Source organism: Linepithema humile, chromosome 2, assembly GCF_040581485.1.
Source record: "Linepithema humile isolate Giens D197 chromosome 2, Lhum_UNIL_v1.0, whole genome shotgun sequence".
In the NCBI taxonomy this organism is placed as follows: domain Eukaryota; kingdom Metazoa; phylum Arthropoda; class Insecta; order Hymenoptera; family Formicidae; genus Linepithema; species Linepithema humile.
Window position 1 is genome coordinate 23,962,127 of NC_090129.1, and position 27,422 is coordinate 23,989,548.

A 27,422-nucleotide genomic window follows, 5' to 3' on the forward strand; every position below is an offset into this window, starting at 1 on the left:
ACGTAATGCAAAAGGCGAGAGAACGTATACCTTAAACCGCCGGTCACTTGCTCTATGTGTGCGGCAAATCATTTTGTTGCCGTATTACAGCAGATACCGCAATGTTTATTGCGCAAACGCACCACGGCACGTCGCGGATAGCCCTCAAATGAATTGACGATCGAAATATTCTTGCGCAGCGCGGCGCGTTTGCACGTATATCGTCGGTTTATCGGTTTTCTTGGATCGAGTATTGCGCAAGGCACGCATAAAATTTGTAATACCTCTTCAACCCTCGATTACACGATTTTTCCATTTTCTTCTCGTAGGTTGAATGTATTATAATAATAGAAAGACAATTAAATATGTTCACAAATGCAAAATTCACGATTAAAAAAAAAAGGGTTTCAATATAAATTTGACATATTAGAAAATTAATGTATAGCAACAATTCTTTTTTTTTTATGCACAAGATTACCTTAATTGATCCAGTCTTGCATTCTGCAAGAACAAATTAAATGTCTTTTTACGGTGGAGAAATTTGATATAGTGAACTCAGTTGTGCAGTTTCTTCGGGAGCACGTTTCCTCTCTCGTTTGGTTAAAGAGGAAAGATATACGTCTTCCCGACGTGGAAAATGGCGGGTCGAGCTTGTCGACAGTCACCATTTTAAACGGGCTCATATAAAAGGACGCGCCCGCGCATTTACGCGGGTCGGACAGCCACCCCTACAGGGTGGTGCGACTAATCGATCGTTCGTAAGGAACTTCCCGGTAAGAGATATCGACCCGCCCCCTGAGAGAAAGATCTTGGCGTGCACCTCGGAGGATAATTAGATGACGTTGAAGACTTGGATAACAATGGAACAGGATTATTGGATAATAGGTCATAGCTCGTCGTCGTAGCCTCCCGCGGTCTTCGTTTTGTACTCGGAATTTAGAATTAATAAACGTTGATGAAAAAAGATACCCTTCTTTTTTTTTAATAGAACGTTTCGCTTATACATTAAAGAGACGCAACTGCTGCTCCTGCATTCTCCTCATGGCGTCCATGATACGATAATACGACGGGGCGAATAAACGCGAAGGGGAGAAAGAGAGGGAGGAAGGGAGAGAGAAAGAGAGAAAGAGAGAGAGAGAGAGAGAGAGAGAAAACAGTAAGAATATTCTTCGTAATTAAGTCCCGCCGCTTGCACGACTTGATGCGGCGCGGCGCGTCGCTGCAGCGAGACGAGGACGCGAGTCGACGGCGGCGGTGGAACGAGCGAGCGCGGGAGAGTCATAAGGATAGTCCAAGCGGAGAACGCGGCGGGAGAAGAAACGCGCGAAGGAAGAAGCGGCGTGGAGAGCGAGCGAGCGAGAAACGAAGGAGGCGAAAAAAGGAGGCACGACGATCGAGCAATAAATAATACAGGGGGAAAAAGGCGATCGCCTGCAACATTCTGCTCAAATGTTAAATAGGTATCAATTTAACGGCGACCAATGCGCGCACCCGTGGGCGTAGAGCGCCGTCGTGCGATTGGCCGTGCAGCCGACGGTGGGCAGGCACCGGGGGCGTCCGGACGCCGGCAAGTCGGCGACGCGTCGCGTCGTTCTGGTAGGGATAAACCACCTGGTTCCGCCGGTTCCCTCACAACGTTCCCGTCTCTCTCTCTAGACGCGATCCACCGATCCGGATTCACGCACTCGCAACCGGCACACTCCAAAGGTGGTTAAAAAGCCAAGGGGTCCGAGTTTTTCGGGGAACGGCCGGACCCCCCAGTTTCGGCAGTCGCGCGAGCAACCTGTTATGTTTTGCACGAGGTGCGAAATCCTGCGGTTTTTGTACAGTGCTCCGTGAAAAAGTCGGATTGTTAGTCGAAAACTGAGACCTGTCAAAGATCTCGTTTAGATCGCGATCGCAGCATCCGGGGAATCCGAACAATTTTCTCGGCACAGTGAAACGTTTCCGATCAACGTGGAGTGGCTATTCACGAAATAGTATTCTCGTTTTTCTTCAAGATGACAGAGAGACCAGCCTCGAAAGAGGCTCGCTGGTCCCCGACTTATCTTACGGAACAGAGACGTGATTCGAGAATGGATTTTAGTTTCTGAAGACAGAGCTGGTGTATTTCGATAGACAGGATTGTTGTTTGTTAAAAAAAAAAAAAAAAAAAAAAACAATCGACGATCAGTGAACAAAAGCAGTGAAATTCGTGGTTGGAGTGTTACGCCTCAAACTATCTGAAAAAGCGCGAAGAGGACAGTGGATTCGGGAGGAAAAATCTTACGAGGGATAAACATCTGGTGAGAGATCTCCGTTCAATGCACGAATGGTACCAGCGTCGATATACATACGTAGAAACAAAATGGCCGCCGTTCAACGGGAGATTTACGAGGTGGCCGGAGCTAAATCGGTCGCGCAATAAATCGAAACGCTCGCCGCATCGAACTTGATTTCGTCGTAATCTAGTCTTTGACGAATTCTCTCCGACTCTACTGCCCCCCTTCCTCCCTCCCTCCACCGACGTTGCATTCTTCGACCGTTCTGCGCCATGCTGCGTCATAAATTACTCTAAACGCATGACAACTCGATGAGGATACCTGCTGCTTGAAGCACGTCATTTTCCAAGTCCATTCCGAGCGCCGAGTTTCTCGCGAGAGTGGTGACATCATGTCGGAGCACGGCGACAGCGACGTGGACGCGACGGAGGAGATCAACGTGGACGACTCGGACTCCCGCAGCTGCAGTCCGCGAAATTACGCGGGCCACGACGGCCGCCACGTGTCCCAGGAGACGTCCGAGTGCTCCACCTCGCCGCCGCCCAGCCAAACCGGCGCGAGAACATTGCCAAATGACTCGTCGCGGAGTCATCCGTTTAGCATAAGCCGCCTGCTGGGCGAGAGCGGCGTCCAGAATCCCAAGAGCCCGTCCTCGGAAGAACCGGACAGCGACAAGGAGAGGAAGTGGTCCTGGGAAGAGGGCAACAACAACAACAACAATAACAACAACAACCAGGCGTCGTCGGGCGGCGTTCTGGACGACGGCAGGCGGTCCTGGGGCCACGACGCCGAGGAGAAGCTGTCGGAGAAGGACGACGACGACAGCACGCCCGACACCCGCGCCAATTCCTCCTCCTCGTCGTCCGTGCACTGCGCCTCGGCGGCCGATCTGCTCGCACCGCACTTCAGACTCTTCCCGACCGGCACCGGTCTCATCTACACCGGCGGCGGCGTTATCAGGGTGCCGGCGCATCGGCCGCCGGGCACGAACGGCGCTCCGACTGGCGCCCTGTCCGCGCAGACCCTGATACCACCCTGGAGCCTGCAGGCTCTTCAGCACAGCCAGCAGCAGGCCGCAGCGGCCGGTCTGCACCGGGCGAGCCTCCTGGCGAATCTCGCCGCGCATCCTTTGCAGGCGCATCCGCATCTTAAGGACAGACTAGCAGGTACGCGCATATTTACGAATAGAAATCAGTCGGGCTTATTTCAGGTAAACGACGAAACAGGCGTCAAGCTGTGTGAATTCGAGATACGTCAGATAAGATAATCAGGCACGTTGCTCAACGATTTTAAAAACCAAACATTCCGTCACTTCTCAATTGATTTTATAAAACAATTTAATTTTCGCCCAAAATTGAAGATGTTAAATCCGTTTACTATTAATGAAAAAAATTAATATTGTGAAAAATATTATCTCAATCAGAAGATAAACTTTTAGGACTTTATATTTATTTAAATTGAGTTTATTGAATAATGATTTGTTTGATTTTTACTTAAAATTAAACACATCAAGTTTATTTACTGCTGATAAAAAAATGTAGAAGAATCTCTTATAGATTTCTTGATTTTCCGAGGAAGCGTCTTATAGCGTGTAATTCGGTCACAAAGATTACCATGATATTTCTTGGTAATTTAAAAAAAAAGTTATATGTGTTTTATATACTTCAACCGACTACTTTTTTCGTATTACATCTAATATTAATATAAAGTAAAAAATGAGAGCATTTTGCTTGTCAGATCGGCGCGCGCTTTATCTTGTTATTTCTGTGAAATGAAATAAGATTCTCGGTGAATGTATGTTGATCATTATCGACTACGGTACTCACTGTTACTGTTTCGTATTGCTGTTATCTCGTTGCGTGAGTTGTATCTTGATGCTGAAGCGAAATGATTTTGCCTTGAGTAAATCGCGTTTTAAGCGTATTTTCGAGCGTAATGAGAACAAATGAAATTTAAGTATTTTGTTCCACACGTTTGCAAGCACATGTTTGTAATTTTGAGACCGTGATACACTTTAAATGTACATTCGCTACTTCGTTAATTTGTCACGATAACGGCGATGTTTTAAAATAAAAAGCTGGCGCTTTAATTTTTAAATCTACTAAAAGCAACGTCGCGGCTTTATTAGATCTCTATAACTAGACAAATCAACAATTGGATAATTTAAAAATAATCCAGCATAACGATATTTAATGAAAGCATCGTCCGCAGTGATTATTCAAACATGCTGCTATAAATGCATATTTCGCACAAATATGCATCCGTTTCTGATATCTCGGACGAAGAAAAAAATATTAGCCGTTAAGCATTGCCTCGGAACATTAATTGGTTTATTTATCTCTCTTACTCTCTATCGCGATATCATTATTATTAGACCGTCTCTGCGGTGAGATAAAAATCGTAACGCGGATGCATGTACCATTACCTACATGACTGTCGAATTATACGTGTCTCCGCGCTAACATGATGCAGAAGGAGCAGATGATTCATGCAATTAGCGAGATTGTCGGATATTATTAATTCCGCGTTATTCCCCCGGCGGGGATTGGAGCGACGACCGGCCGGCGCTCGATAGAATCGAGTGACGAAATATAAAGCGACGAGAGAGCGACGAGAGGCGTTCCCGGTACTCGGTGTCGGCGATCACCGATGTCAACTCCTCTAATTGGGATAGGTATATCTTTAGACGGCGACGACGATCGGCGCTAGGCGTGGGTCTCTCTACTTGGTGTCATTACTGCGCTTCGCGACTGCTAACCGTATATAGAGGATATCAATTATATATTAGCGGCGAATTATTCACTCGCGCCGTCGTCGCGATCAGCCCCAAAGTACGAAATCGAAGTCGAAGACACGGGTGACACTTTAATGGTGTGCGAACAAGTCCAAGTCGTCACGTTACGTTATCCCGCCGTCCGCTCGCGCGATAACCCTTTTTGTTCTCCGCGACGCTTTAGCGATCGGCTAATTCCTATTTTTATCCGACGGTGTATTACGGAGATGAAAAACTTCGAACCTTGAATTAGACATTCAATTTGGAAGATGGGACAGAAATATCAGTCGTTTGTTACAGCGAACAGGAATGATAAAAAGTAACGTAAGAGTTTCGTCTGATTTATAAGCGTAATATTCTCGAAAAAAAAAACTACTTATATCTTGCTCGTTACCTCATGTTTCACCTCATGTTTTCGAGATATCTGTAATTTACAAAAGCATTTTTTAAACTCGCGCACGTATTTCTGTCTCTCTCACAAGGTATAATTTTAATTTGCTTTAATCGGGAGAAATACGGTACGGAAAATGTTGCCGGTTGCGAGGGATCATTAAGTGTACGGCGCGATCATTGCACGCGGGAAAAAGGACATAAAAGTGTAAATGTTAAAATGCAGGTACGTGCAAAATACATAATTAGCGTCTACGCCGGTGCATTCTCGAATGCCGACTTTTTCGTGCGGGTAATGAAACCCGCTATTACTTGCGTGGCGTGAGTGAAATGTATTTATGCGTACGAGCAACATTACTCTCGCCCGATTATTTCGTCCGAAGTAGGTACACGCTTAAAAAGCCCAAAGAGAGAAGGAGGCACACACGCTATAGCGCAACGAAACAAAGTGATCCTTCAAATAATCGTTCTCATGTAACGTTATTTCACGATTATAATACAATGCTCGCAATAATATTCGCAGGGCGTCCTGGTTGTTGCCGTACTTTCTCTTTGACATAAATGGATTGTAAATATATGTATATGCATAAAGACCAGATGCAAAAACACGTCATGTCGAGCACTTGTCGTAAAACACAGTGCGTCCCATTAATTTTTGTTAACGAGATTCATAGCCGAAGGAAATCACGCGATGCCTATAAAACATTTTATGTAAAATGCTATAATATGTTATTATATATGCGTGTAATAATGTGCTACACGATTCAATCAGTTTCTCCGGCGGTGAAGAAAACATCGCGTACGATGCGTGAACGATGCGTGTTATAATTAACGCGATGCACGATGTACACTTTGCATAATTAAAACCCTCGCGACTATTCTCGCCGCGTCTCGCTTGAACGAGGCGAAAACGCAAATTGCATTTGCTGCCATTTATTTGATACATTATCCGGAAATATCGAATCGCGCGGAACATCAGTTGGATCGATCGCGACGCACTTTCCGAAAGCGATTTGACTCGCGTGAAATATAAAAGCGCAACGTTCCGTTCGACGAGAGAACAGTAGGCAACCGTCGTTATTCGCTTTGTGCGCCTCCTCGCCTCGATTTACGTCCCACAACTTGTCATTTTGACACTGAAATGACACGCGGCACTCGATTAGGACTCGAGAGAGGGTCGCCTCGCCGAGCCGGAAACGCCATGCAAAGACGCCGCGCGCTACGTAAATCCGAAATAATTATAAATAGAAATACGACCACTAATTACCCAACTGCTCATCAATATTATTAAGCTGGTTGATCGATCTCGCAGCGTGTGAATCGTAGAGAAACTCGACGCGAGTTCGAAAGGCTTCCGTCAATTAGGCGCTGCGGAACTGGCGCTATAAAATTCGGACGGAACTGCTGCGAAACTAGGCTGCAATTTACGTTCAGAGAAACAATCTTGCCGATTTGACATAATGGTCTTTCTCGCTCCGACCGTAAGTCGAAACTCGACGAACCGTTTAGTCACTAGCGTAGTGCGGAGCGGAGTGGTATCGTTTTATCTTAATATTCAATTTCGATAACAATCAATGCTTCTGTACAAATAATTTATCGTTTCTTTTCATGTTTCGTTTTTCTCCGTCGTATCAGTAAGCCAATAATCGGAATACATTGTTCGGATATACAACAGCTGATAATAATAGACGATTAATTATAGAGATAAAAGTAAGGAAGCGATTCCTCTTCATTTTTTGCGTTAACTTTTACCTCGGATACTATTTCATTACATTTGTTCAACAAACAAGTATACGATTGAATCGGTCCTTGCTATATTGACTGGAATTTTGATATAGCGATAGCGTTTTAGGAAAGAAATCTTTTCATCATGCACGCGAAAGAAAGTTGCATGCAGAGCTACGCCAATGCCAGCTTGGCCGAATGCGCTCGTCGTTAAAAGTGGGTTCGAGCGATTCTACGAATGCTACAGAACCCGCGTCCACACTTTGCGATACTTCTCCTCGCAAATTGGTAGAAGAGTGCATTTCGAAAATTGCAATAACCCAAACAGTCGCCGTGAAGAATCGCGAACCCGCCGATGCAATGACTTCCTTAACTCTCATTTTAGAAAAATAGTCCGCGAAATCAGTGCAGAAATTCACTTCGGGGCTGTTTTATATCGCCAATTAATTGACGTGACGCGTCGAGATTTCTCGAGAGGTGAAATTATCTCAGAATAATCTATCGCATTTTCAGTAGATTGACACTTTATTGACTTGATGTCAATTGAAACGGAAAGTCGCGAAAGTGGGTCGCGATTGAAGAGCCATAAAAACGAATCCAGGTGTCAAGAATATAAAGATTAAGCTAGTGAAATTATCCATTAAAATTCGCGACGTCTCCGCTACAACACATTAAATTTACGGCGTCAACCGTTTTTTTTTTTTTCTTCTTCCCGAGCTGAAAAGTATAATAAAGACGACGGCGATTGGATTGCCTTGGAATGACACTAGCGTCTCGGTGGAACGCGTTTCGACTATTGTCTCAATTGTTTAGCTCTCGGCGTCCGGACCGGTTTCTAATTGAACATCTTCAATTGTAGTACCACGCAACGCAACGCGGGAACGGGTCCGAGCTGGATCCTCCGGGCGATGCGCGGCGCTGAGTCCGGGGATGATGCTACCCGGCCACGCTGGAAACGTTATCCCGCAACAGTAATTTTCTACAATGTACGCTCCGCTCGTCGAGGCATTCAATAATAATTAGGCCTTTCGCACTTTTACGTCCGTATATTACGTCCTCAGATCTGCGCCCTTCTGGGAAACGGCACAATGGCACGGGCGCGGCGCGGCGCGGCACGAAATCGCACTTCGTTACGTAATCGATCCCGAAATGAATACGCACTCGGCGATACCGCGATTGGCGTGGATAAAAAACGCGATTCTCGCGTTTCTCCAATCACGTGGAGAGCCGATCGATGAAGCGCTACCGCCGTCGAGCGCTATCGAGAGGCGAGCCGCATCGAGCGAACGACGGAGCGTCGGAGTTAACTTACGGCCGACAAATACACGAGGCTGCGGAAACGAACCGTGATACGCCGTGGACGAGCGGGCGCCTCGGGCCGGAGATAAGCGGGTACCGGGAACAGAGAAAAAAGGCATCGCGTGACCGAAACCTGAAAACCAGAATCCGCCGATGCCCGCGCGCCGCCGATGGCCGGCGCGACGCGGCGCCTTCGCCGATGATATTGTCCAAGTGTGTACGTATGTTGGACGCGCAAATGTGTACGAATGATTAAGCGCGCCGTCGTAACCCGCAATTTCTAATGTTTCAGCGAGCCCCGGGGCGATACGCTCGGCCGTGCGTTTTTCCCGTTTTAAATGAAATATTAGAAATTACGGGGTAGGCAAACAAAAACGCAACACTTAATCGCGCATACGTGCTCGTTTTGTGCTCGATTCGCCGGCGAAATCCGGCGAGCCCGCGAATCCGGTAGCGTTGCGGACACGTTATTACGAATCACGGTAGGCGTCTTTCTTGGCTACCGGAAATTGGAAATTCGAAGGGTCGGATATCGAGGCGTCGTGAAGGCTCAAGGTCGGGTCCACCGGTCGTCGGATCGGAGGGCAATCTTTTTGCGCGCGCGGACACCGTGGCGCGCGGTGATGGCTCACGGTAGCCGCGGGTTCGCAAATTTCTCGCACAAAGATATCCCGTGAACGGCCGCGGGCTCAAACGCGAGTGCGGCAAACATTTCTCGGTATTCGAATGTAATTTGCACCCGCACCGTAGCTCTGGTTACGCCGTGTTATTAACGCTAGACGCGCATTTCATTTTTCAGATCGCTTACAGCGGAAGCGTAACGCGAGAGAGGCAACTGACCCGCGCTGGTACTCGATTCGCGACAGGCCGCTCTTACTTTGTTTAGTGCGAGCTGTTCGGATGATACGCCAGCGCGTTGGGTTGTTAATGCAAAAATGTAATACAGAAATAACTTTTGCCAAAAAATTGACTCAATTTCTGCAACTCAGCGATTCAGACAGCATTATATTTGCACGATGCGGATAGAAATGTCGTCCTTAATGATTTTATTGAGTTGAATCACAATTTCCAATGCAAATGACAAATATTGTTTTTATTAATACGATATTTACACTTTTTCGGAAGAGACGTTCGTTTATTAATAAAAAGAAATAACTGTGATGTAAAGAAATTAAGTTATTAGAAATCTGTAGGAAAAGGTAAATATTTGTTGTCTACGCTAGAAGTTTATAACTCACACAACTCAAATGTCTGAAATGATTTAAACTTATTTTGCACACGCAAAGATGGCACGCTCGCTCTCGGTTCTTACAGTGTATACCGTATTGAAGATACTAAAGTACCGAAAAAATTTTTAAGTTGCGTTCAAAGTAAAGAGGAATGCGTATTCGAAGAAACGATCACCGCAACAAATGACTCGTGTAAAACGTAACTGCACTCGCGTTCAACGAACGAGTAACTGTAAAATCGAAATATTAAATTTTCCATTTTGTAAATACTTAAAGTATTTCGTTGTGATAAAATTGCACGTTCCAATTGATCATCAAATCAATTCAAATTACGGCGAATCAAATTTTCATTTAAATCGAAAGAGACGTTTAGCAAATATTAACAACATAATACGCTTCTCACTTGAACAGATAAAGATTTTAATAACAAGATGTCTCATGTCACTTTACTGCACGTTCTATTCTACCACAATTATCCTCGAATCTAATATAGCCTAATGAAATTAGGTGTTATTCGACGCGAGAGGTGTTCACACATTTTGAGGGAAAGCGCGAGGAGAGGAGCGGCGTAAATGCGTGGCGCCGCGAGAGCAACACGCATGCGAATACGAGTGCGGGCGGGTTTCCGTAGAAACGATAATTATTCAAGCTGGCATTACGTAGTAATTAATCTGGAGGCAGATTAGAGCCGAGCAACGAGGCACGGCGCGGGCCACGGTGGGCGTTGACTGATCGAGTTAGCGTTGAGTTAGGGATTTCGCTGGGCGAGCTTGGCATCCCCCGTAAGGTCAGGCGCGCTCGTCCATCATCGCCCCCGTTGCTCACCGCGTTCGTCGGTCGCGGATATGCCAGCCGCCAGCCAGCCACGCCGATGGGCCAAACAATAACGCGGGCGCGGGGAGAGTTATATAATTAACGTGACTTCAGTTTAATTTCGCTGCAGACAATTAGCGCGTAGAGGCGCGAGCGAGTCGATCATCTCGTAAAATCCCCGGAACGATTACGATTGGGGCGAGATAACGCGAGCTTGGATCATTTTTCTCCTTCCGCCTCTGCGTTAGTCGAAATCGGGAGTAAATGGTATAATTTCGACATACCTTATTATAATTTAAAAGACATCCGATATCCCACTTGCGAAATATCGAAACGACAATAATTTGCCAAGTTAAGTAATTAATTCACTTTGAATGTGTCTAATATTCAGTTTTCACGTTCTCTTTTTCATTTTTATGCATTCTTATTTTATTTATGAATTTGATGCATTTCTTTTGGACTTTCATGTACTCTTACTTGTCCTTTTTTTCTCGTTATGTGTACATTATTATATTAATTTGGCTAGTAGCCTTTTTGCACTATGCTTCTGTTTTAGAAAAGCGTGCATATTCGCACAGAACAAAGTATTATTATTACTGCTGTGATATTTGTTCGCGGAAAATTACACACATTAATACGCGTTCTCTTTATTTCAATAATCGTGTTTCCAATCTTGAGCAACTTATTGGAAAGTCTTGTGCAGACTTCATCATGCTTATAATAACTCATCATTCTCGAAACGTGCCGCCGGCCGTGTTTGCGAAAGAGCATGACAGGACGAATCGCGTGTGCAAAACGCGATATTTTCGCGGGGTCAATTGATTGAACCGGGCAACTTGAAACAAGCGGCCTGCATTCTCTCGCGTGCGAGACATATGAGAAATCGGCCGAATCTGCCCCTATCTCTCGCGTCGATCGAACGTCCCGCGAGACCACGGAAAAACACGGGGCGCGGCGAATCTTTTGACCGGCGCTCGGTCGTCGGTACGTTGAAAAAACGCGGAGCCGCACGATGACGATATTTTATCGCGAGACAGAGCGCGGTGCGGCGCGCCGGGGCGTTACGGTTTCCGGCATATCATTCGCGATTTTTTTCGGGTCCCCGGAGAAATCGACGGGATTTGCTGGCGGGTCTTCGGCGGCACGTCAGAGCGAATTTCGGTAGACCTTGATCGCGCGCCGCGCACTCGTCATAACGTATGGATGACTGGCGAACCCGCTGGGCTCGCCGCGTCCCCTGTGTTTCCTCGAGCCGTTTCAGTCGCCGTGATAGCGCAGTTAACGGTATAACATTTGCAAATACCGGTCTTAAGATTTATTGAACCTGAATTTCGAAAACCCTTAAAATTAACAACATCCTGTAATAAAATTTTCAATCGTTCTCGTCGGAAAAGAATAAAAGAGATAATTGAATAGTTGGACGTTTGAACGATGAAATGTATGAAAAGCTGGCTTTTATACGTACATAAATGCGGGGGAAACATATATGCCACAGTTTACGATATATTTAGAATATATATGATAGGCCCTTTTCAGGGTAACTGTAAATAATACAGCGAATTTTCGGGCTTATTTAAAGCGGGAGAGAATGTACTCGGTTCTTCGATGCGCGTATGAATACTCAATGCGATAACGGGGAAACCTGATAACAGCAACATTTAATTAATTAATATATTTTACGATACTCGTGTGTGATACTTTGCACGCAAAATATGTACAGCGAGATTTTCAATCATTTTTAGAACGTTAACTACAAGCGTGTCGCACTTGGCAACTTTGAAAAAGCAAAAAGTCGCGACTGTGAAGAGTTGAGAATAATGAGATCAGATGGATCAGAACACTTAACTACAGCGTCGCTGTACAACCTCGTAAGAACGCTGTAAAGACGTTCGCCAGCGGATTAAACGCTCGTTCGCGGCGGGAAAGCGGATGTGAGAACCACTGGCGGAACTCACAGGCTAAAGGTATTGAGTTTTATCGCGAACACGTGCGAGCTTGCTTAATTTTATGCGATTTTTTATCGACGCCTCGTAATATCGATAATGTAAGGCACCGCTGCTTCACCTCGCGCGCGTCCGCCCGCCCCCCACCGCCGGCAGCCAGGTCGAGGGGTCTATATCAAGTTATGGAGTTTGAGAAATGATCGGTGCTCGCGCGACTCTCTCACATTTCCCTTTTCCGATCGACGCGAGTGGTGCCCGCATCCATGCGTTCCCAAGTTTTCGACGTTACGTAACGATCAGTTAATTAAATCCTGAAGTACGAGGCAAGTTTAGCCAAATGGAAGATCTCGCGGGTACCGCAGCGCGTTACGCCGAGATAAAGTAATCAATAAAGTGTATATGTTTATAATCTTGCTAATTACTACACGTAACGCGGATGTACGATTAATTAAAGTCTGTCGCTAGCAAGATATTTTATTACACTTAATTTCTATGCGCGGAGTCGTTATTCCCGGATAAATGGATTCACAGGATGGAAAAGTTGTCCATCTCTTTATCGCGATCTCCACGTCGCTTTTTACGATCAAACGAATATCGGCAGGAAGTAAGATTTTTCTCTTCCCCGTTTCTTTAATCTTCTCCGAAGCGATCGGGAGTAAAGTTTAAAGAGTTGTAATTAACTCTCTTTATAGGCGCTTTCTTAGGTAATTTTCTCAATTGGAACCGCATCGGCTTTACATTCTTCGAAACACTTAGTTTTCATTTGTCTAGTTAAGTACTAACAAAACACCACCGCTCTCATTAAAGCGCCGCCGTTATCCTCGCAGGCTTTGCAGGCCTGCAACATCGTATGTGAGAATGCGGCGTTCACCGCCGCGATTCCTCGAAAGACTTTAATTACGGAAAGAGTGTCTAAACTCACCTCGGATGAGTTGCAATAACACGTTGCTTGGAGAAATATTATATTCCACTTATTCCTCCATCTCGTCCGATGGATCGCAAAAGTAGTGTTGCGGTTTGGTTTGTTTTCCTTCCTGAAACACATATTAAAACGTAAGATCAATATTAATTAAATTCATATTAATTATAATTAATCGCAAGAGAAATATCTTTGCAAAGGAAAGGAAAGGTGCTGCCGAGAAGCAAGCGGGGGGGAAAATGAGTGGCGGACAGTTCGAGCCGAGCATACGGAAAGCGTATCTAAAGTCGGCGATATTAGAGGGGTGGGCTAGAGAGCGTAATTTTATGGAATGAAATATGCTTTCTACGAATCCGTTTACTGCCATTTAACTATCGGCTACGCCGGCTCAATTAACCGTCGGCAGGTGTATATAAACGTACGCGCACGCACATGATCGTGCGTGCACATATCGGCGCTTTCTAAACAGATCCACGGTAAGTCGCGTTACAGAAGCCCGGTAATTCTTACAGTATACGATCCGTCGTAAAGATTCTGGTACGGTTGCACTTGGAATTGCGTGTCGAGATGAGAAGTATCGCGGCGCTATTACCCCAACACGATACCGAACGCGATGTCTTTCGACGAGTTTTGCACCTTTATTTCATTTATATGTCCCGCTAAGTCCATCCGTGCAGTTAAAATCGTGCGCGGGATGAGCGATATCTCAACGGAAATGGCAAGACAATATCTGTTAAATCAGCAGTGGAAATTTATTTAAGGAGAAAGAAGGACATAATACTTTGCGGCAATTCAACTCCGCGTAATTCAAACAAATAAAACACTGCGTGCGATCACAATTAGCATATATTTTTCTAATCGTAGACTTAAACAGAATCGATTATTACATTTGTTTTACTCCGATAGTATTAAAGTAAAAATAAAATATTGAATGCTAAATTAATTCGAACCGCAAAGAGTCGAAATAAAGAAGAAGAGAATTTTGTTTACGTATGGCACGGCGACGAACAACGTTTGAGGACTATCAACTTAAAACTAAAGAGGATAAACAGAGGCACAGAGGGATTATTTGAAAGGATTAAGAGGGTTCGGGTCGAGGTTTAGCGCGCACCTTCGCGACAAGTACCTCGAGCGCGAAATTTGCAAGAACCGGCGGGATCTTCTCCTTCAGCGACGACCGCAGTTGCCCGGTCGCCGTTGGAATCCGCTGTGCGCAGAAAACAATTTACTTTGAAGGCCGCAAACTCCATTACCACAGGCAGAACGTGCTCAAAGTAATGACTTTCTCTAGCTCGCTCCGCTGTCGCAGCGGCGCGGCGCGCGATTGCATCACCAAATCATTTCAACCTGACTCTTTTCTCGGTCGCGGGAGGAACCCGTCATCGTTGCACCGCTGCAAAGGTTATGTTACAAGCTCAGTGGGTCACCGAAGACGAAACCGCTTGCTATCGCGCGGAAAACCGCCGATTTTGATTTCGAGTTTATCGCCTTCTCGATCTTCCTCTCGTCACGTAAGCTCGCCATGCGACAATGAGACTTTGATCTGGTATAAAAAAAAACCTAGTTATTTCAGATATTCTTTTATTGTTTCATTGTTCTTAAATTCGGGGTATGGAAGTGTATATAAAGGAAACGGTATTTCCGTAATCATAAGCTGCTACGGAATGATGGATATCGTCGGTGGACAAATGGTCCACTTCCGGCGCGACGATAAACCGGTATTCGGCAATAAGTACTGTAATGTGCAATTTCGTATTCGAATAAGTCACTAAAATTATACAGATTAAAATCAACAGACGATTGTTATTTTAGATTTAACAGATTAGCTAACGAAAATATTGGCATTTGAACGACAATACGTGACGACTGATCGACAAATAGAACACAATGATCTTCTAACATGTCGATTAAAAATTTAGATTTAACGATAATTGTGTTGCATCGAAGGTAAAAAGTAGAAATCACAGCGATTGATCGGATGCAAGCGTTTCCGTTTGACGAGTACGAAAGCGATTGGCCCGACAAAACTTTGAACGCGAACAAGAAGCAGCCGATAGCTTTTGCTAGGAGGCTGTGTGCGCGTGTTGTGCCGTTTATTTATGCCGACCATTTTGCGGCGACGTGCCACCATCTTGTTTTTACGACCACCCCACGAGGCATACCGTGGTCTTCTGCGGCGAACAACCTTCTCGCGGTATTCGTACTTGGCGAGATAAATCTTTAAACTGATAATGCTCGGATCATAATAAGAAATAAAAATAGTGTCTAAATTTCGATAGCAATAACGAAGGTGCTGAATATTTGTTTAAATTAAACTGTTTTTCAATCATCACAAAGAGAAAAATGAATTACGTATGTTAAATAGACTACTCTAAAAGACATTTTTTTAAATTTGAACATGAAGAACAGATTGTGCAAATTATTACATCGATGAAAATTACTCAATTAATACTAAAATGTATAAAGAAACATTTTTATTTTTATTTTAATAATTTTGAAAAATGAAAACATCATCTTATTTAAGAATCCAGCGTTTCCTAATATAGAATGGAAATTATTTTTTGGAAGCAATATTCCAAAATTTGAAGTGATAAAGTAATTTTGTTTCGTAGAATTTTATTTCTAAATAATAAAGTGCAAAATCACTGTCTATTGGAACATTTTATTTCATTATTCGGCTATTTTAAGATTTCTCTTTTAGAAATATAGAAATTTTCCTCGGCGACAGTGATCTCTAACGTTCGAAAACAGTTGACAAAGTTAAACGCTTTGACCGCAAAGATTCGCCGGTGAAGTATCCCGACCGAAATTGCGCGGTAACGCGGCCGCTCCGCGATGCCGGAGTCGCTTTAACCGTCCGACAAATCGCGACGACCGAACTGTCGTTAAACACGCTAACGATACTAACGACGGCAACCGGGCGGCCACCCCGTGCGACGATATCGTTGAACACGAAAGCGCGGTCGAGCACGAACCAATTTCATATAAACGGACGTAACAAAGTAAAGATAAACGCTTCTTGAGAAACTATTTCAAACGATAAACGATAAATTTTATCAACTCTTCGGTGGATATGAAATATATTTGACTTTTTCGAATACTGTTGCGAGCCCGCAGCCTGCGCCTACGTTTAAACGTCACGATCGAAAACAAGCGGCGCCTTAAATGCAGTTAATTAACCGAGATCGAGAGTGTTATCGTCAAACGCTGAGTTATGGCCGGCAAGCGGAGTCTAATTGGTTTTACGAAACGATCGCCTTCTCTCTTTCGCGATAGCGGAAGCTATCCGGTTATACTGCGGTCGTCTTCTTCCATCGCCACAACAAACACCAATTAATTCTTTATTATCGATCGTGTGCGTTATTCGGATAATAAACATCGTTACTCGTTGAAACCGCAATGATTCGTCAGAGTGTCTCCGATGAGAAAATACAAATACAGAGATACGTATTTAGCGTTAAATGTGGAATACGAATAGCGGTCGAAGAAATCGCTATGCGGTGATTGCGAGGATCAATAATATAACAGACAGCGATTTGTTGTTTGCCATTTGTTATCATCAATATATGTAATACGTTGTTTATTAATGTTTGCTTCGATACAAGTAAAAGACGGACAGCTCGTGTCCCGCTATTTCTTCCGTTCGTGGACATCTGTGTCTTTTTTTTGAGTAAGAATATAATGGTCGGTGAGCGCCTATTTGCGTCACAAGCGACTCGTGTCACGTGAAACGTTTCCATCATCTCGTCTGCTCTATGAGAGTTTCGTCGGAGCTTTGCGGGATCCTTGTATCGCGCATGTTTCTGACCATTCCGCGAAGGCAGGTAATTATGAGTGGATTACAAGAGAGAGAGACGGAGAGAAGCCGCGTCGGCGCGGCCGCTAGACCGGTGAGTGCGCCGCGATAATATAACGAAGTATAATAACTACTAGCGCGATTATCGTCCTAATAAGCGCAAGCGGTGACGCAAGAAAGCCTCTCTCGCGCGCGCGGAATAAGAATGTGAGAGGCCAATGCGGTGCCGAAGCTCAGCCGAGTGCGAATTACGCGATTGGCCGCGAGGACCAAACAGGGGAGTCGGTGAAATATGGTGCGAGCGAGCGAGCGAGCGAGCGGTTTGCCCTTTCACGATGCTCGTTGTATTCGCAGCAATTACGCGCCATTCGACGCCGACTGCGGACATTGCGCAAAGGCAATGTTGTGAGAAATCAATCGGGAATATTCGTGCGGTCTCGAATCATTCATCAATTGTAGTTATTACATATCGTGTGCATGCGTATGTATGCACCGGCCATAATCGCGGCCTCGCTGATTATACGGCGCGTAAATCATGCATTTCTCGTAAATCACGAGAAATCAAGCGAGAATTGAACGGACAACTAATGAATCCAATTATGAGGGTTTTTTTCCCCCCCATTTTTTTCCTTCATTTACATAATTCGCGGTGTTATTGGAAGAATCATTAAAGTCACTTATATATAGATAGTTAATTATTTTAGGCGCAAGGTATTGCGGTTCATTTGATACACATTTTGACGTTCGCGGATCGATAAGGAATCGCAAATGAACGCGTAATGAGATTATTATTTGGATCGCTCGCGATTACCGCGCGATGGCATCTATTTCTGGGACGAGGAGCCGGCGATAAAGGACGGGCGTAAACGGGAGGGAGGGGAGGTGAGGTCGGGGGGAAAAAGGGGGTGCATAATGGGATAATGTTCGCTCGATGGCCCTTTTACCCTTTAACGATGATTCCTCGGTTCCCAGCAAATTGTACGGAAGAGGGATTCGGCCGACAGTCGACGAGACGAAGAGAGATGTATTTCGAATAGAAATTTAACGGATCTTTTCTTTCACGCTGCTGTTGCGTCGATAAAAAAAAAAGAACATATCTCGATAGAATATAGTTTCAACATTCATTCGTGTATTCGTATAAATATCGCTTAAACGCACGCGATCCTTCGATCGAGTTCGTGCGAGAGAGGCGTAATGAGAGGGTCACCGGAGCGTATTACTCGTGTTATTTAGCAGTAAATCAAACTTGGAAAAATATAGACCGTTATTGTACACTGCAAAATCTCTCAGTTCCTCGTCTCGAAAATTGCACGGAAAGAACGCTGGCTGTCGGTCTTGCGAGCGAAACTCGCGGGCTTGTTAGGACGAACGTGATTTCGCGTTATTAATTCTTTAATTAATTCGGCCAACAGCTTGCAAAGCTAATCGAAGAATAATCACCGAAGCGCAATCGCTGAATTCAGACTTAGCGTCGAATTCCCTTCGGATTAGCGCGTTTTAATCCATTAGCGAGACCGTCGCGGACGTCGAGGGTGGCGATTCACTCTCGCGATTCCCGATACACAGGTATCTAACGGCCAGTCCTCCGTCGCTTCTTTATTGGTCTCGTGAAATTGGTAATATCGCGCACTTACTCATTACATATGCAAATCCGCGGTGCTTAAAGCGTGCTGCGTCTGTTATTCGCGCGCTATTACTACAAGAGAGATAAGAGCTTAATGAGTCCGATAGCTGCCTATCGGACGTAATAGAAGGCGGAACGAACGGATATTGAACGCGAAACCGGAGTGATGTTCAATGGATATAAATTACATGCAAATTACGATATCTCGTCCGTCAAAAACTTTGTCCGTCTGCCGAGCTGTCGATTATATTATTAACATTATAACGATTCCGATATATGAATAATAAATGCCGTCTTATCTTTATTTGACAAGCGATTCGAGTGTAAAGTTATTTCAAATAAATTTCTCTTAGCACATACAATGTCCTGCCATTACGTATCTCCTCAGCGACGATTTCTTTAAAGATAATCGCGACAGGCTATTCAATTTAAGTGCTTCTCTTCTGAAATGCATAAGGGACACGCGCTGACGTAATAGCGACAGAATGTCGCCAGCAGTGTCACCGAAATGTTCGCTTATCAAGTGCTCTTTTTTTCTGAACGCAGTGGCCGGCGCGTTCCCGAGGCGGATCGGCCATCCCTATCAGAACCGAACGCCGCCGAAGAGGAAGAAACCGAGGACGAGCTTCACGAGATTGCAAATCGCCGAGCTGGAAAAGCGCTTTCACAAGCAGAAATACCTGGCGTCCGCCGAGCGCGCGGCGTTGGCGAAGTCGCTGAAGATGACGGACGCGCAGGTGAAGACCTGGTTTCAAAACAGGCGGACGAAATGGAGGTGAGTTCGCGATATTTTATAATGAAACAATCACGAAAAAAAAAAAAAAAAAAAGAGAAAACCGCGCCGTCTTCCCGTGACGTTTATTAGCATTCGCGTCGATGTTTATACGCGGCGATTTGTTGAGACTCGTTGTTTCGGGCGACGAATGAATTTTCGTTTGAGAGAGAAAACGGAGAACCAAGCTCGGAATGTTAATAGCGCGTTAGTTGCGGTCTGACACGTATATCTGTAAACGCATTGGCAGTCAAATGTATTGGAGTCTCTTCAAGATAAGGAAGGACGAAAACACGTCATTTAGATAAAAACGAGAGGGGGGACGGCCCGATCCGCAGCGCAGGTTAGCCCGATACCGGGCCCGTCTCGGCGGCGAGACGGCGGGGTCCTGGCGACATTCTCGAGAGGAATCCTCGTATATACCCTCGCACTCTGCCCGTCCCTCGACCTCGCGTCAGAATTTCTAAAATCGTCGCGCTGTGAAGTCCTTGGCATCGCTTCGTTCTACGAAGCGTGATAAAGAGGTGAACTTAAGCGGAGAAATTTTCGACGACGATATTAGTTCCCAAACGAGCTGCTCGATCGTGGACCTTTTCAAAGTTTATTCCATCCTTCGGATTCCCCCGCCTTTCTGCTTTCGTATTTGCTGTATTAATATTGCATGGTCTATCGACGATTAAAATCGATTAATATTTTCAGTCCGTCTTTCCAAACTACTACTCGTCGCGACAATACTGGCGTAAATAGCGTTCGTTAAAATTAAGAAGTCTTTGTTCTTCGGTCTTTTTTTTTAGACATCGACGTCCTGGCGACAATTTAGACATCGACGAAAGGACAATTTCGGTGAGTTTAATTTTTAATGTTATAATTGCCGGAGAAGGCTACCTTCGTCGATGTTTTCTAAAAAAAAAATACGAGAGAGAAAATCAGAGATTCCTTTAATTTTAATAAACGCTATCGCCAGTATTGGCACGACGTGGTGTTATGTTTAAAACGCTCAGGATGGAAATATGAACATTTCTAATTTTGCTTGTGATAATTTTGACAATATCTCGCAGACTGAGTTACAGGTATTATTCAATTCTGTGATCAGTTTGGATGTCAAAGCGATTTAAAAATGACACATACAATTTACAGATCGTAGCTTAAAATGTGCATTAGAGATTGTGTATTCTGAATTACGGATTGCAATAGAAATAAATTTCTTCAATTTGCCATCGCTGTTTTTGAAATTTTAACGCCGCGAAATTGACATTTCGAAACAAAAAGCGCACGTTTTTCGGCTCGATTTCTATTCTCTCAGAGAGCAAACGGGAGTTCCGAACCTTATCTGTACGTATCTCGTATGCATATGAAGGCGACTGAGAAATTTTTTGTCGTCGCGAGAGAGAGAGAAGCGGGCGTGAAATTCAATTTGGAATCCGACGACACGCGTTATCCGTCTCGATGTACGCTCGGAAATGTTATCGCCGTGACAGGTACATTTGTCTAGAATGTTACGACGAGTTAACTTCACGCAGGAGTGACAAGTACATCATTTTTAATTAAAGACGCACGCACACGACAGGGTAATCATGCGCGGCGATCAATAACGCGTCACCGCGCACACACGACAGACTTTTCCTCTTCGACTCACGGCCGCTACGGAAATATAGAAAAATATAAACGTACGAAATGTTGGAATTCTTTTACTCTTACTATTGATAATTTTTTTATTCGAAGATTTTTGCAATTTTGTACAGTGCACCCTAAAATTTGCGAATGTCCTTTTAACAATAAATTTTCAGATCAATTTCTGAATAGACTTTTTCCAAGCAAAACTGTCAAGAGAAGATATTATTTATCTCATCCCCCAATTTTCAATGTTATATTTTTTTAATCTTTAAATTGAGATTCTATTAAAGTTCACCTAAAACTGAAGAATTTTTTTCTTATTTATATGCAAAGTCTTTCTTTTTTAATCGCTTACGAATTCGAAAACCATCGACTGACATTTTCACTCAAGAAATATCGACTTTAAATTGATCAGAGAATCCATCCAGTAAAAGAACACTCTGCGTAAGACGCTCGCGAGAGAGAAGACGAGAAAATCGCAGGGATTCAAAGAGAATGCGTTTTTCGACGGAGTGCGTACAAGCGCGCCGTAACGAGCCTAGCGCGACGCGGCGCGATGCGTCCAGTGTGTGCAGCTGCGTTTAAAGTAACGAGATGACTGTAGGCAGAGATGAGATAACTCGGTCTCAATAATTCAGGCACCTAACAGCTTAGCCCTGTCCCGTACATAATGTAGTCTCTTCCCTACCACCCGCGCGCACCTTCCCCCCCCGGATTCTCCGCCGGTCGTCCCCCGGCCGCCCCTCCGGCTTTGACTGCCAATCCTCCGCGCGCGCCCCCGTCACCTCTTTCAGCCCCTTTCAGCCTCCGCGCGAGACGCGGGAGAGAGCTCCTTGGCTTTTAAACTGTCAAACGCTCGAATCCGTTGGCTGAATCGTTTCGATCTCCGCCACCGCCGGGCCGCCGCACCGACCCCACCGATTCGCCTCGTTAAACATTCATCGGTTACAGTGTAGGACCAGGCCGGTAACCGTTCGAACACGCATTCGCAGGGTGCGACGATACACCGCGCGCGCAATACAGCGAGGTGGTGTAAGAAAAATCAATCGGCATTAGGCATGCGACTCGCGATTTGCAAATAGTTAGAGTTTCATCGACGACTTCTGTTCCGCTCCTTGTCGAACTCGATGTTTTTATTCGCGTTTTAGAGCCACAGCTGCGTCGAAACGGCGGGGGGGGGGGGGGAATAGTAGTAGGAAGATACAGCGCGGTCTGCGACAATTTTAACTGTTAATAAAATATAAATAATGATAAATCACAGAGATATACAACGGGCTAATTGCAGAGAAAGAACCGTGAAAGCGTGCTCTCTATCCGCGAGGCGAGCTGTATATCGGGGCCTGAGCGTACGCTAAAGTATAAAGATAAGAGTAATGTGTCCCAGGTTGCGAGAGAGGATATGGTTATGCCGGCCGCAGCGAGGATGGGGCGAGGCTGGCTGCGTCGGGGCTGCAAAATGTAATCGGCACGGTGTCGTCAATTATTAATCGCTAACCGCGTTAATTACTTGCAGAGGCGTAGGTGCACCTGTCACTGCCGCAATGGCGTAGCCGCAATGGATTCGGGCTGGAGATGGGCGCGGATGAGCGAGATTCAATTGCCCCTGGCGGCTAATAAAAGCGACAAGCGCTAAATCTTGCTCGTTTTTACTCCGGACGTTCTGCTTTTTCACGACAGCGCGATAAACGCGTTTAACGTAATTTCATTAATAATAGAACTAGTTCGCATCGACCGTGACACATTACAAATGTCAACGCGCTGTAATTAAAATATATAAAGCCGAAGCGCGAGTATTATGTGGCGAGCTAAAAAACGAGAGAGAGACCTGCGAAAATACAATATATATATTTGTATAAAAATTTATTTTTCGTCTTTTATCGAAAAAGTGAAAAATTGAAAGGCAGATTTTACGAATTGCGCAGCTTGTAATTCTATTTTGCAGAAATACATATTGCTCTTCAATCACGAGTTTATTAATTACGCGTCTTAAATGATATAATAAATGAAATGACGTTTGTATTAGATTCTCAGGAGTTAAAATTTGTTTTTTTCAGTATGTGTAAGTGTTACGTGAGTTTGTGAAACGCTGCGCTTTTCACTTAGCAGCCAAGCAATTCGTTAAGATCGATTCGAACGATAACGAACGAGAATTTTACAATGTCGAAGTAGGTCGAGGCTCGAGAAAGAACCTCCGCGGCGACTTTTGGGAATCGGAAAGTATATTTCAAAGGCGAGTGTAATCGTCGACGTCGGTACCGGGTAGCTCGTTTACACGGGTATCGGGCGAAGAAAATTACAGGAAGTTGTCGAGTCCGGTGTGTGTGTGTGTGTGTGTGTGTTGCTCAACTCGCGGCCCGAAAAAGACGGGCAAAAAGAGGGTCAACGAGATAGTACCTGCGCCGCGATACCGTCGCGGCGTAATTCGTGAGGACACGAGGCGCCCGCGCCACCGGTCTTTAGAAGGTCCACGGACATTATACGGCCGAAGGAGGAACCAGTTTTAGGAAATTATAACGATCGCCGCGTAGGAGAACATCGGAATCAACTTCGGACCGGCTTTGCCGCGCACGCTCCGGCTTCGTCCTGTCACGCGGAGGTTTGTCGGCGAGGCGAAACCTGCGTCCAGAGCGAAGGGAGCACTCGCGGAATAGGCGATCGAAATGCGTTGCGAAATATGTTTTATAACAAACGGCGATGCACCGAGGAAGAAGGTTCGTTGTTCGCCACCGCTGGGCGGTCGTGCGCGCAAGCTCTATCGACCTCACCGACGGGTCGGCCATTTTGCGGCACCCTAATAGACTTAGCGCTAGAAAACAGACATCGCCCGAGCCACCCTGCGGCAAGGTGGTTCCTCCGCTTGCCGCCATAGTGACGAATCGAATTAACTTTATTACATCCGTCTTCTGTTTTCCGCCCAACGACCACCACTCTATTTTCGCCGTCCTTTACTCCGCCTCGTTTCCTCTCCGTACCTGTTCCGTACGGAATCGTCCTTATCTCGATCCCTGACGCGCACTTGTGCGCTTACTGATGGATTTTAGCTATATATAAATTATTTCCAACACAATTTCCTTGACGAACTACGCTCTTACTCGTTTAACCGTGCAAAAGAATTCAAGAATTGACGATACATTAAGCATTTTAGATTAGGAAGTTTAAGGTTTTTTCTTCTGCGAGAAGCGATTTTCGACAATAACCTAGAAATAATTCCGAAATAACGATTCTGTTGCAGGAGACAAACGGCGGAGGAAAGGGAGGCCGAGAGGCAGGCCGCGAATCGGCTGATGCTGTCGCTGCAGGCCGAGGCCCTCGGCAAGGTGGCATATCCGACGACGGTGTCCGGGCATCCGGGTGGCGCGTCAGTGTCGAGTTTGGATAGGCAACCGGCATCGGCGACCGCGCTAACCCATCCGGTGGGCCAGTGGGCCTCCCCTTACGGCCCGCCGCAGCCCCTCGCCGAGCCGATTTGCTGAAGCGCGACGACGATACGAGAGATTCCCGCCGAGTGAATCCGCGCGTTCTCGTGTTCTTTCTCGCGTTGGAAATCGGAACAAAGCCGGAGGACGAATCGGACATTAAAGCGACTCGCTCGTTCGCCACAATTTCAATCTACATTTCCGTTTTTTCCTTTTCATTATTAATTTACGCTTTATGCGAACGAAAGAATACTCACTCACCGACCGATCATAAGATAACATAGCAGAGATTTTTCTTTTCTTTTTCTAGAATAGTTATATGAACTGTAGGCTATACTAGCATCGCCTTCCTTCTGCCTTACGATATTCAGGCGACCATCACGAACATGAAACACGTCCTAAAAGAGCACCGCGAAATCGATTGTACATTGCCTTACACAGCACGTATTCGGAGCTGTCACCACTTATTAGCCACGGCTCGTAAGATTTTTGCCATATAATTGTTACGGTTTAAACAGTTAATCAGCGCGGCCGATATCGCGCGTGGACCGATAATCGTGAATTTGTCATGTACGAACAATCGGGACGCATTTAACAGCGTCCGTTTACCCGCGCGAAGTGACGATCATCGCAATTAGCTCCACGATTGACGCGACACATTATCGACACATTATACGTCTTGGAATTCGATGAAATAGCGTTTCGGAGATGAAACGCCTCTTCGAAACGTTATTTCCAGATCGCATTAAACGTACCGGACGTTCGATAATGTCCTGACCTATTCGATCCTTTCCGAAAGAGAAGTTTTCCGCATCGTGCATCGTCGAGAAGTGCATCATCGATTGCGAAAGTGAGAACTAAGATCCGTATTTACATCTTTATTTAGCATCGCGTTTGGCGCATTAAATCCGACCTGCTAATTCTGATTTTTATCGTAAAATGCATCAGCAAATTATCGCGATATTGTTGATAATTGGAATTCCTGAATTATATTACAGGTCAATAAAAATTATGATTTTTAATAAATTTAGGAATCATCTTCGTGCTTAACATGTTTTAGTCCACCTTTAAATTTTTAATAGAAAAAATATCCATCTCTTATTGGCCTATAATATATTTAAACAATTGAATACTAGTTTTTCTTTTCCATTCCATTCAAATCATCTATTTACCGAATGAAAATGTTTTCCTGGTTAAATGTGAATACTAAATCCAAGACGGAACAGTTGACGTGACATATCTACGTGTAAATACTAGGCGCTATAGTTGTAATTAGGCATCATACTTGTACGATACGAAATACTTGTATACGCAAAAGCGCTGTCGTGCCAACGTACCGACGGCGTACGTTCTCTCTTTCATTGTTAGATACGTCCTGTATATAATACTTCGTGCGCGCTGCAACGCGGCGAGATGCAATCAAGATTATATTATATCACGAAATATTATTATATATATATATATATATATAAATATATATATATTGCTACCACCACACATACACACATACACACACATCCTACGATCGTCGTCGTCGTCGAAGTATGATTAGGTATATTTTAAATTAAGTTCAGTCGTAATTATTATTATAGCGAACGATGTGATGTTATGTAAGTACATGTAACGTTGTATATACGAGAAAAAAATTGAAATGCATATAAAATGATTTAACTGCTACACATACCTCGGTATCTTTAACTGTAACATCCTTGTGTGAAAGAACGACTCCGCCGACGGTTCGCGTGGGAAGAGCCATGGAATTACGCCGATTACGGCAGGAACAATTAGTCGTAATTTCAGCATTAACTTAATAAGCAGCGATCCATTTTTTGATATACGGATAATTGTCGATCTTAATGATTTCTTTACATCCCGAGGTTGGCCGTGTCGACACTAATGAACGTTTCATTTGAAGCGAAACGATTGTCACAAAAGTTTCCGTAAAAATATAAGAATTCGACGCGACGCGGAATAATATAGATTAATAATTGAATGAACATTGCGAGGAAGCGACGCCTTCTCGTTATTTTATAGCTCGCTTTCTTTGCGGAGAAAAATTCTGTCATATCTTTGATTATTAAAAATATCTCTCTTCTTTTCGACATGGAAAACTTAGGGAGAACGAAATTACAAAGAAACAAATATCGTGATTAATAAAATTTTTTCCTCACAGTTACGATTTTTCGAGATTTCAATTATATTAAATTTTTTTAAATAATACCATATGATCTTTTAATGTAAATTGAGTTTTTTAATTATTCAGACGGAATCATCAAAGATTCAATACGAAATATTCTATATTTTACTCTGACATAGTCGGACATAAAATATGAAATACATCGTGAGATATTTACTCTTCGATATCTTCATCTTAATACATTTATGCAGAGAAAAATGATTGAGGTCCGCTTGATGATTTTCGCACAGGTGCAGCCGCGCACCTGGAACGTGTAGTTGTGTACTTTTGACGTTATTATTTTCCCTTATATCAATCGGCTCATCTCATTATTTTGTGCAATGTCATTTGCGCGCGTGCAATTTGCAGCAAATACGCGGAACGAGATACAACGTTTCATTTCTTCCGATGAGATCGGTATATCGGGGCCTGTGTAAATTGCTCCATTTAAGGAATACGAAGAAAGCAAGACGATGGGTTATCGTAACGAGAACTCATTACTTTGTGTCAGTACACCGTGTAATGCCCATCTATCATCTTCGGAAGCTTGATTTCCGTTATTTTTGCTCTCAAACGACTACCTTGTCACACGATTGCGGCGTTTTGATTCTTTACATCCGCGATACAAAACAACTACCAGTCAGTTTTCCGTTTTCTCTCTCTCTTTCTCTTTTTTTTTCTCTTTCTCTCTCT

At 44.5% G+C, this 27,422-nt stretch overlaps 1 protein-coding gene and 1 long non-coding RNA gene across 4 annotated transcripts in view; one reads left to right on the forward strand and one right to left on the reverse strand.

The window, feature by feature from the left end:
- The first annotated feature begins 850 nt into the window (after positions 1-850).
- Positions 851-27,032, forward strand: C15 (homeobox protein C15). Of its 3 annotated transcripts, XM_067350336.1 has the most exons (4): positions 851-3,406; positions 19,298-19,526; positions 20,318-20,366; positions 24,370-27,032. In XM_067350336.1, exons 1-4 carry the CDS (start codon positions 2,632-2,634, stop codon positions 24,514-24,516), a joined length of 1,200 nt encoding a protein of 399 aa, XP_067206437.1. In that variant the 5' UTR covers positions 851-2,631; the 3' UTR covers positions 24,517-27,032. The 3 variants fall into 3 exon arrangements, 2 of the variants coding, with proteins under 2 accessions (XP_067206437.1, XP_012215100.1); XM_012359677.2 differs by lacking the exon at positions 20,318-20,366 and having other exon boundaries at positions 855-3,406; XR_010888715.1 differs by lacking the exon at positions 20,318-20,366 and having other exon boundaries at positions 858-3,406; positions 19,298-20,047; positions 24,370-24,507.
- LOC136998116 (uncharacterized) overlaps positions 3,408-27,422 on the reverse strand; it is an 84,701-nt gene continuing 60,686 nt past the window's right edge. The window contains exons 3-4 of the long non-coding RNA XR_010888719.1: positions 13,335-13,446; positions 3,408-4,117 (exon numbers count right to left, since the gene is read on the reverse strand). This is a non-coding gene — a long non-coding RNA (uncharacterized lncRNA). The remainder of the gene's footprint in view (positions 4,118-13,334; positions 13,447-27,422) is intronic.

Coding starts and splice junctions, on each gene's coding strand:
- C15 (XM_012359677.2), top strand. CDS start 2,632: ATGTCGGAGCACGGCGACAGCGACGTGGACGCGACGGAGGAGATCAAC. Junction 3,407..19,297: donor TCTTAAGGACAGACTAGCAG/GTACGCGCATAT, acceptor TTCTGAACGCAG/TGGCCGGCGCGTTCCCGAGG. Junction 19,527..24,369: donor AACAGGCGGACGAAATGGAG/GTGAGTTCGCGA, acceptor ATTCTGTTGCAG/GAGACAAACGGCGGAGGAAA.